The sequence below is a fragment of the Giraffa tippelskirchi genome, chromosome 2 (assembly GCF_054371585.1).
Source record: "Giraffa tippelskirchi isolate mGirTip1 chromosome 2, T2T-mGirTip1v1.2.pri, whole genome shotgun sequence".
Taxonomy (NCBI): domain Eukaryota; kingdom Metazoa; phylum Chordata; class Mammalia; order Artiodactyla; family Giraffidae; genus Giraffa; species Giraffa tippelskirchi.
In genome coordinates, this window is record NC_137276.1 from 57,740,841 (window position 1) to 57,750,331 (window position 9,491).

At 54.3% G+C, this 9,491-nt stretch overlaps 1 protein-coding gene across 2 annotated transcripts in view; it reads left to right on the plus strand.

Moving 5' to 3' along the window:
- Positions 1 to 5,584: 5,584 nt before the first annotated feature.
- Positions 5,585 to 9,491, plus strand: part of ZCCHC24 (zinc finger CCHC-type containing 24) — a 66,944-nt gene continuing 63,037 nt past the window's right edge. For both annotated transcript variants that reach the window (XM_081563724.1, XM_081563734.1), the window contains exon 1: positions 5,585 to 6,007. In XM_081563724.1, the coding sequence (XP_081419850.1) occupies positions 5,762 to 6,007 (246 nt within the window). In that variant the 5' untranslated portion in view covers positions 5,585 to 5,761. The remainder of the gene's footprint in view (positions 6,008 to 9,491) is intronic.

A 9,491-nucleotide genomic window follows, 5' to 3' on the forward strand; every position in this document is an offset into this window, starting at 1 on the left:
CTTCTGGACCAGGGATCGAACTGGTGTCCCCTACATTGCAGGGAGGATTTTTAACCACTGGACCACCACAGAAGTCCCCTGTAACAGCAATTAAGGTAGAAAGGTGGTCAAGATTCAGAGATCAAAAGGGCCTTGAACATCATGCCCAGTGGATGTTTGGACTTTATCCATTGGGCAGCCATGGAAAGATTCTAAGGAGGCAAGGAAGGCCAAGGATCAATGGAAGGGCCATTTCAGCCACTCCCAAAGTCTCCATTAACTAGTTTCCCTTCCCTCCTTTGATATGGACAAAACATTCCCCAATATATGTACACAGTTCTGCACATTCAACTCTGGGTGAGTGTCAGTCCCCATCTTCCAAACAGATGCCCCACAAGCCTAAATACATACAAATTCCAGAGCCCTTTGTGCCCCACACATTTCCATCACTGGTTTGCAGTGACCAAGCATCTTCTTTCCAATCTTGAAGGTCTGGGGTCTCTCCATGGGGTTGAGGTGGTTGAGACTGTTGCTAAAATTTATATGGCTGTTTTTGTTTTTTTTTTAAGAAAAGTGGATGGGAAATTAGAACGAGTGGGGGAAAGTCGCTGCTGCCACAGTTCCTGTGAGGAAGGCCCCATCTCTGCCCCGCCATTTTTCTGAAGGCCGTTCCTTGGGGAGCACAGGGTCTGCTAGGGCTGTCCCTGTGACTTCTGGGATCAGAGGTGAAGGGACTTTTGTCATCTTGCCCCAGGTCACGTCCAGAGGGCTGGGCTGAGAACCCTCAGAGATATCCAAGCTGGTGCCCCTCACATCCACTTCACAGAATCTAGTCTTGAAACTGGGCAAGCTCTCTCTGAGGGCCTTCCAAGGGCCAGGGCCATCAGGTGTCCAACTCCTTCCTGTGTCTTGGAATTCAAGGAGCAGAAAGATTTTACACATGAAGAAACTGTGCAGCAGAGGATATTCAGCTTGCCATTGTCACACAGTAAGGAGGGGGGTAGATTTCAAAGGCCCAGGCACTTTGCACAGCTCTGCACCTGCATGCAATGGCCAGCTGAGTTCAAGGTTCATGGCTCTGCCCACTTTGTATATTCCCTTTTGGACAAGAGTTTGTAAGCAGGGCCTGGAGTGATGAGGCTGCCCCTCTGGTTTTCTCATCAGAGCACTGTACAACCATATCTGGGATTGGTGGATACCAAACTCTAGCTGGCATTTACCAAGTCTTGGGCTCTGGCAACAAGGGAGCTGCATCCATGGGAAGAAGGACTACCTTTTGTGTGTCTGTACAAAGGTGACTTGTATACAAGGTTTGAGCCCACTGGGATTGAGGGCAGCCTCTTTCTAATTCTGCACAAAGTCCCCCTATATGTCAGAGAGTTCTTTGGGATGGTGGATTTGAGTCAGTGATGGCAAATAGTTTCCATCTCGTGGATCAGCTCCACTCTTAGCGGCAAACGCAGAGTGCTGTGCGGAGATGGAGTCTGGAGTCTTGTCTGGGAAGGAGTGCTGCGCTCAGTGACTTCTGCCCTCAGTGGGGGATGGGGCAGTGGCATGTGCAGGGAGAGTATTTGCCATTTTGCTATCACTGCTGTAAACTGACACCTTCTGTGTCAACACACAGCCCAAAGGAGCCCAGTGTACAGCCCAGGCCCAGAGGAAAGGCAAACGTCAGCCTTCCCAGTGTGTATCAGTTGTTTAATTCCTGACACATGGAGTGCAGGTGGGTTCAAGAGGGTTAGGGGTTTCTTTGCATTACAAATCACCATGAGATGTTTTCTAGTGAAATAAGCAGCATCAATTTGCACAGGACTGTGAAGTCCCTTCTTCCTCTGCTCATCTCTGCCAGCCTTTCAAGCCCAAATTGAAGGCTGATTCCTGTCCCTCTTCCCCCTCCCCTGCCCAAGACCCCCATCCCTCCCCCCGCCCCAGATCCTTGCTTGCTCTTCTGTCCAGAGTTTCTCCTGCTCAGAGCCCAAAGCTCTTGGTTTGAAATGCCACCAAGGACCTATCAAATCTGCTGCCTGGGCAACTTTTGGGGCAGACACTTCCCTGCATGGTTCCTCCTCCTCCAAATACCATGCCAGGAAAGTTGAATATCACTCTTACTGAAATTATTAATACCACACTTCCTTCCCGCATGATTGCTTATTCCCAGCTAGCAAAGCACCTTCCTGTTTGCCTCCTCATTTGACCCTGTCAGGCACTAACTGAGAAAATTGAGGTTTACAGAGTGGACAGAGACTTGCCCAAAGCCACTCAGCCAGGTTTCTTTTCTCCAAATCCTGTCTTCTCTCCGTTGTCCCATCCTGGAGACCACAGGGTGGATGGAGTTGCCAGAAAGGGAATGGGACATGGATCCAACCCTCATCTGAGAGTTCCCTGTGGTCCTAAGGACAGTGTAGGGGCCAGAGTGACCATGCAGGAGACTGCTGGACCAGGGCCAAGGAAGAGAGAGTTAGATGTGGATTGGATTAGGAGCAGGTGGCTTAGCCCTCAGGCTTCCTGGGTGACCCTGGGCTAGTCCCTTTCTTTCTCTGGGTCAGGGTACTTCCTTCTCTGTAAACTGCAGGCTTGAGACAGCACCTCTGACATTTTTTAAAAAGTTATTTATTTTATTTTTGGCTGTGCTGGGTTTTCGTTGCTTTGCATGGGCTTTCTCCAGTCACTGCAAGCAGGGCTATTCTTCTTTGTGGTGCTCAGGCTTCTCACCGTGGTGGCCTCTCGCTGCAGGGCACAGGCTCTAGGCACGCGGACTTCAGTAGTTGCGGCTCATGGACTTAGTTGCTCCTCAGCATGTGAGGTCTTCCCGGACCAGGGGTTGAACCCATGTCCCCTGCACCGGCAGGCAGATTCTTATCCACTGCACCACCAGGGAAGTCCCCTCTGACATTTTGAATGCAAGGTTTCCTAATGTGTACATGATGAGGGGTGGAGAGGCACAGAGTTTGGGCCTGGACCAGTCTTCTTATCCTGGAACCCAGGCCTCTGATACCTATCTCGTCACTCTTACCCATCACCCTCCACCCCATGGAAAGGGTTGTCTCAGGATATGAGGGGCCCAGTCAGCTGCTATCCAGGCAAATTGCCTGTCAGTTGCTCAAATTTATTGATCACCGACTGGGTACAGAGCCCACGTGTTGAGCAGGTGTGGTGTGGGCAAGGGGAAGGAGAAAAGTACAAAGCAAAGAAGCCATTCAGGCTTCAAAGGGGGGCATAATCTGGCTCCCATAATCCCTCCATCCAACCATTGACCTAGCAAACATTTTTGGATCATCTCCTATCTATGTAGAGGCTCTGTGTAGGAACTGTGGAGTGGGGATGGTGGTGAAGAGGGCAGAGGCCATCAGTGTGGTCACCAGGTAGGACCAGTACCCTTGCAGCATCACATTGTTCTTAGGGACAGGGGATCCCAGACCAGGTGCCTGAGACTCATAGTCTCTCTGAGGCTGAGAACCACAGCAGTAGGGTTTTGCGTGGCTAGCACTTTGGTTCTCCACATGCCCCATCAGGTATGCCTGGTACCTGCCTGGTCTCTAAAGCAATTTGAATTTGCAACCCTACTAGGGAAAAAAACATGCACTTCAAGGTAACAGGATTATCCTTGCCCAGAAGAAGAGTGGTGGGTAGAGAGAGAGTCCTGGGCTAGTGCTGGGAAACTTGGGGTCTCCTTTAGGCTCCCCAACTGCCTGCTTTTGGAATTGGAAGATGTGCAATTGAAAGATGTCTCCTCTCTGACTAGCAGTTTTCTCTGTAAGACTTAGAGATAAGTTTAGATGGTGGTTCCAAATCCTGTCCAGCCCCTCCCCTTGGAACCTTAAACATAGTATCAGAGTTCCAGAGATGACCCCAAATGTTTCCAAAAGTAAATGGTTATAACATTTATTCCCAACAAATGTGTACTTTTTCTTTCAAGGAATAGGTTTAAAATATAAAGGGTACTATATACATGTGTCTCTGATGATGAAAAATATTAAGATTGGTATGTGTGCTATCATTTGTATTAATAATCCCAAACTGTTTGATAAACAAAATCTTTGAAAACATAATCAAATGAGACAAAAAAATCCAAGGGGTTCTTGGTTGGTGACATGGTTGGAAAGGGTGGCATTTGGTCACCACTGAAATCCTTTCACTTCAAGCATCCACAGATGTGTGCCCATGCAGGTGGTGGGAGAACACCTCTTGGAGGGGATAGCAGAGAGCTGATCTTCATGGAATATCTCTGATTATCAAGCTCAAACTGGTAAGCTCGCAAATATCCCTAGAGGTAGGACAGTGACCCTCCCCATCTTACGGAAGAGAAAGGTTCATCAGCAGAGAGGTTAGGCGCAACGCCAAAGCCACTCATCTGGAAGGTGGCCAAGCTGGCACTTGAACGCCAGGCTGAATGGCTCCAGAACCACTGGAGGTTGGAGAGGTGACTCGCGTCCCCCTCTAGGCGCCTTGTCGCTAGGTCCCTGGCCCTGGTGCAGCGCAGACGCCCGAAGATTACCTAAGTCCGAGAGGGTGAAGGCCTCGGGGCTTCGGAGTGTGTCGGGCGGGGCGCGGCGAGGGATGGTTGTGGAGGCTCCCCCTACTTCCCAGGCATACTTGAACTAGCTGGGCTGCTCTGGGGAGCAGAGTGACAGACGTCTTCCTCAGTTCTCCAAACTCATCTAGAGTCCTGGCGACCCGCAGAGGCATTGGGGTGGGCTGGGACCGGGGGTCCGGGTGGAGGAAAAGTGCAAAAAGTGAGGCGGCCGCAGAGCAGAAATAGGAGAAGAGAGGGGGGGGAGGGAAGAAGGCGAGGGAAGGGGGCGGAGAGTCCTTCCTGGGGCAGGAACCCAGGCCCCCCTTGGCTAAGCCGACCCGAAAAACGATTCTGCAGATGGAAGGAATTAAGTGGGAGGGGGAGGGTCCTTTGGTGATAGCGAGAGGAGGGAGGGAGATGTGTGTGTGAGTGTGTGTGTGTGTATGTGCGCGCGCACGCGCGCGTGTCTGGATCTGAGAGGGGAAGGGGAGAGGCAGAGACACATCAGACTAGACGAAAGTAGAAAAGACGAGAGACTGAAACAGATCCGCCGAGAGAGACGACAGAGAGACGATGGACACATGTTAGTCTGAGAGAAAGGAGGGTATGTGGAAGCTAAGAAAATAGGGGGAAAAAAGTGAAAATGAAATAATTGGAAAGGAATTGGAAAGAGAGATAGCAGTGAGCCGAAAGCAGAGAGAGCCTGGATAGATCAGGCCCGGGGAGCAGAGAGCTCCTGCGGAGCTGGGGAACTGGGCTGGCCGTACATAGCAGGCGGGGACTGCAAGGGGATCGCCCATGGGCGGGCCGCACCGCGCTACCTATGTAGATGAGCTCCCTTTCCCCCTCTCACCCCGCCCCCGCTACTCTATATTCAATGATACAGCCAATGGAAGGCGAGGATGGTGCCACAAGGGGCGGGGCCTCATAGAACCCCACCCCAGGAGCGGCCGCTGAAGGGGTCAGCACAGAGGCAGATAGCGGATCGCGGGGCGGGGCGGGGCGGGGCGGGCGGCTCGGAGGGGGCGGGCCCAAAAGTTTCCTGCCCAACTTTCGCTGCCTCCTTCCTCCGCCCGCGCGCGCTGCGGCAGCAGTTGGGGGGAGGCGGCGGCGGCGGCTGCGGGCTGAACGCTGGGTGCAGGCGATCGCCGTCCAGGCTCAGGCGGCGGCAGTGGGCGCAGGCTCCCCGGTGCCCGCCCCTCCGCTGGAGGGGGGGGCACGAGCGGGCGGCCGGGGTGGGGGGCGGGGAGCCGGCACCGCCGCCGCAAAATGAGCCTGCTGTCGGCCATCGACACGAGCGCCGCCTCGGTGTACCAGCCGACCCAGCTGCTCAACTGGGTCTACCTGTCGCTGCAGGACACGCACCAGGCGAGCGCCTTCGATGCCTTCCGGCCAGAGCCGCCCGCCGGCGCCGCGCCCCCAGAGCTGGCCTTCGGCAAGGGCCGCCCAGAGCAGCTGGGCTCGCCCCTGCACTCCAGCTATCTCAACAGCTTCTTCCAGCTGCAGCGCGGAGAGGTGGGTGCCCCCGCGCGCCCCCGCCCTCCGGCGACCGCGCAGGGCCTTTTCGTATCTGCCCAGCTCTTCCTGGCTTGGCCCCGGCCCGGCTCCGTATTGCCCGGCCCTGCTTGGCTTGACTTCGCTCGGCTCTGCCAAACTCGCCTTCCGAAGTCCCCGGGGCGCCGGGAGCGCGTCACCTCCCCGCTGAGCCCGGCCCAGAGTAGCTCTGGGGCGGGTGGAGCCCTCCTTCCCTCTCTGCTAGCCTGGGGCGCCCTGCTCCAAGTGGGCTGGGGGGCCCAACCGGGTGGGTGGGTTCCGGATTGTCTCCAGACAGCCGGGGCGCGGCTTGTGCGGTGAGCCCCTTCCAAGTGTCCTTCCCACGCCCAACCCCATCCCCCTCTTGGCCACCGCTTGCTGGGACGGAGAGTGTGGATTTGCTCTGAGTTCCTCCGGAGGGCCCTGAAATCTTTTCTCCGAATTCGGTGGTTCCCGACCCGAAGGGCACTCTGGAGAGCAATGACTCGCCCGCAGAATTTTTCTGCTGTTCTCACGCAGGGACCCCCAGATACACTCTTCAGCCGCTCGCCCTCCCCCAGCCACATAGGAAGTGGTTTTTGAGGGCTTGACCCCACAGACTGTGCTGTCCCCCGCCCTTCCAGCCTGGAAGGAAATGAAAGGGAAATCTCTTGAGCTCCTGGGAGGGGGCTCGATAGAGGGAGAGGTTCCAGCTGCCCAGTGCCTTCTCCAGAAACCTGGGCCGGCTGCCGTTGCAAAGTCTGCCTGTTGGATGGATTCAGTTACAAAGTCAGACGGGCAGCTAGATAAATACCCAGATTGCATCTTTCCCCAGCTAGATAAATACCCAGATTGCCAGGACCTCCCAGCCCCTTGGAGAGCTCTTCAGAACCTTCCTGGATACCATCCTCTCTCCCTTCAGCAGGACTCCTCCTGGGCCCCACTCCCACTTACTTCTGCCTCGTGTGAGAACCACAGACACCCTCTGTGGCCTTCCCTCACTCTGCTTCTGGCAGCTCTCTCTGCAAAAGTGCAGAGGCGGGGGCCTGGGAAGAGGACCCACGGGAGGGGCACTTGTCTTCTAAACCAGGGCACACCTGTTAGTTTCAGGAGAGTCAGAGTCCCTTACCAGTTTGTGGGAGAAGACTTGTGTATATACCAGTGTGCTGGTGATGAGGTGGGAAAGACAGAGGGTCGCCCTTTGTGACCCCATAATGTGTTTGCCTCTGCCATTATTGACTAGGGAAGACTTGCCCATGTGGATTACTGGCCTGAGGCCTAGAGATGGGCCAACGGCAGGCCAGCAGAAAGAAGGGATGATTGACTTGTGTTGGACTGTCAGGCATAGCTGGGGGAGATGAATCTGGAAAGCGCCCTTTGGTGCCAGGCGACATCATTCGTATTCCAGAGCTCTTTGTAAACTTAAAGCACTCTCTCCAGGTGAGGAATTGTTCTTGGCTGGAAATCTTTCTTTCTTACAAGGGACTTTGCCTCCTCTTCGGGGAACTGGCTTCTGTGACCAGGGGCTTTGGAGGACAGTGCCTGGGTCTTGTCGGTTGTTTGTTCTCTTACCAAACATTTTTGAGCTCCACGTGGCCCCCTGGGGATTCCACCAGAGTCCCATAGGGGTCCCCGATTAGAAGACAGATAAGATGATATTGTGTGAATGGTGGGTGATTTCATGGGGATCCTGTAGGAGCCCAAAGGCAGAAGGGAGACCATGGTTCACAGATCAAGTAGGGGTTCCTAAGCAGCCTCTGCTAGCTGCTTACCTCGGTGTCCCCACTGAAGGGGCACATTCCTTTGCTAGGGCCAGTGTAGAAGGAGCTGGTAAAGGTTATCTAGAGCAATGGTGGAAAAAACTCTCTCATGATCTGACTTTGGAAGAACTCTCATCTCTATCTGGGCCTCAGTTTACCTATCTGTAACATGTAGTCTCTGTTGTCCCCCCAGGGGGATGTGTGTGGGATTCGAGAGCTGTACAGGAGAGGGTGTGCCTACAGACAGGCTGAGTTGGGAGAGTAAGGAGGGGCTTCTCCTATGCTCATGGGCCAGTGGCTTCCATGCAGGGGCTGGAAGGCCGTGCCTACTGACTTCCAGAAGACTCTCTTGGCTTCAGACTCACCCGCTCTCACCACCTCCCCCCCACCTGATACGCCTCCTAAACCCTCTTGAAGCCCCAGCTGTGCTCCTAGGGACAGGCCTTTCCTGCATCCAGGGCTTAGCTGGTGACCTAATATGGCTCCAAAATAGCAACTGGTTGAGAAGGCAAGAAAAAATACCCCCCACCTGAATGCCACCAAGGGGCTTGTCCAACAGGAAGCAAGTTGTGTGTGGGCCTGCAGGGACTCTGCAAAGGGCCCCAGGGCCCCAGGAGTGTCACCATTCCGTGCAGAGCCTGGCAGGCGCAGTGGCAGTGCCTGCGTATGTGACTTGCATGCTGACCACTGACCATGGCCTGTCTGCTCCGGTCCCCGTGCCAAGAGCCCACCCCCCTCCTGCACCACCTCCGGGCTGCTCCCACCACAATAGCAGAACACCATGAATGCAGCTGGGGTTTGGGCGGGGGTGGGTGCTGAGGACATGGGGGCACAGAAGCCCATTGTGCCCCTAGAACCTCAGCTCTGGAAGCTGAAGATAAGCCAAGGGTTCTGAGTGGAACACTGGCCCTGGGAGCAGAGCGGGAGATGGTAGAGTTCATGGGCAAGTGCAGAAACTGGCACCAGGGGGTGACTGGTTGCTTGTGGGGGTTTTCTTGGCTTCTTAGTGTGTGGTAAGCCTGCCAGGCCAAAGCACACATGGGTACTTGGTGCAGTTTTTAAAAAGGCCTCTGGGTATAGAAACTAGACCCTGTGAACGAACCCATGTTTCAACCCCTGATCTGTGGCAACAGCTATTAATATATGTCTTTGGAGGGAAACTTGTGAGGCCCTTGGCTATGCCCTTCCTCTCTTTCTCCGGGTACCAGAGGAAGGCAGGTCTTGGAGGCAGTTGGGGTTGGTGGCATGAGGGTGGGGGTCTTCCCTGCCAGTTTTGTTTGGAATTTAAATTCATAGCAGTGTGGAGGCTGTGGGACTCCACCTCCAGAAAAGTAAAGTTACCCGCATGTTGAGCATTAGTGCTCAAGCACCTCTGAGTGATGCCAAGAGCCCCTCCTGGGTAGCTGTTGCACCCCCTTAGGGAGACAGAGCTGTCCCATTCCAGGTCAGATGTTGAGGGCAGCTGTTTTCTTTTCCTCTTCCTCCAGGGCCAGATGTGGCTTGAAGATGTGGCTCTGCTGTCCAGTGATGCTTTGTGGAGGTTGAGCGGAAGGGCTTTGGAGTCAAATACATTTGGGAAACACAGCCTAGTATCCTCCCCTTGGAGACACACACCACCCACTAACACAGTAAAGGCTCTGAGAAGTCCTGCAGGACAGAACCTGCTAACTTTTCTTCAACCCGACATTCTCTGTAACTATTTGACTGAAATACATTTTTGGCATAGA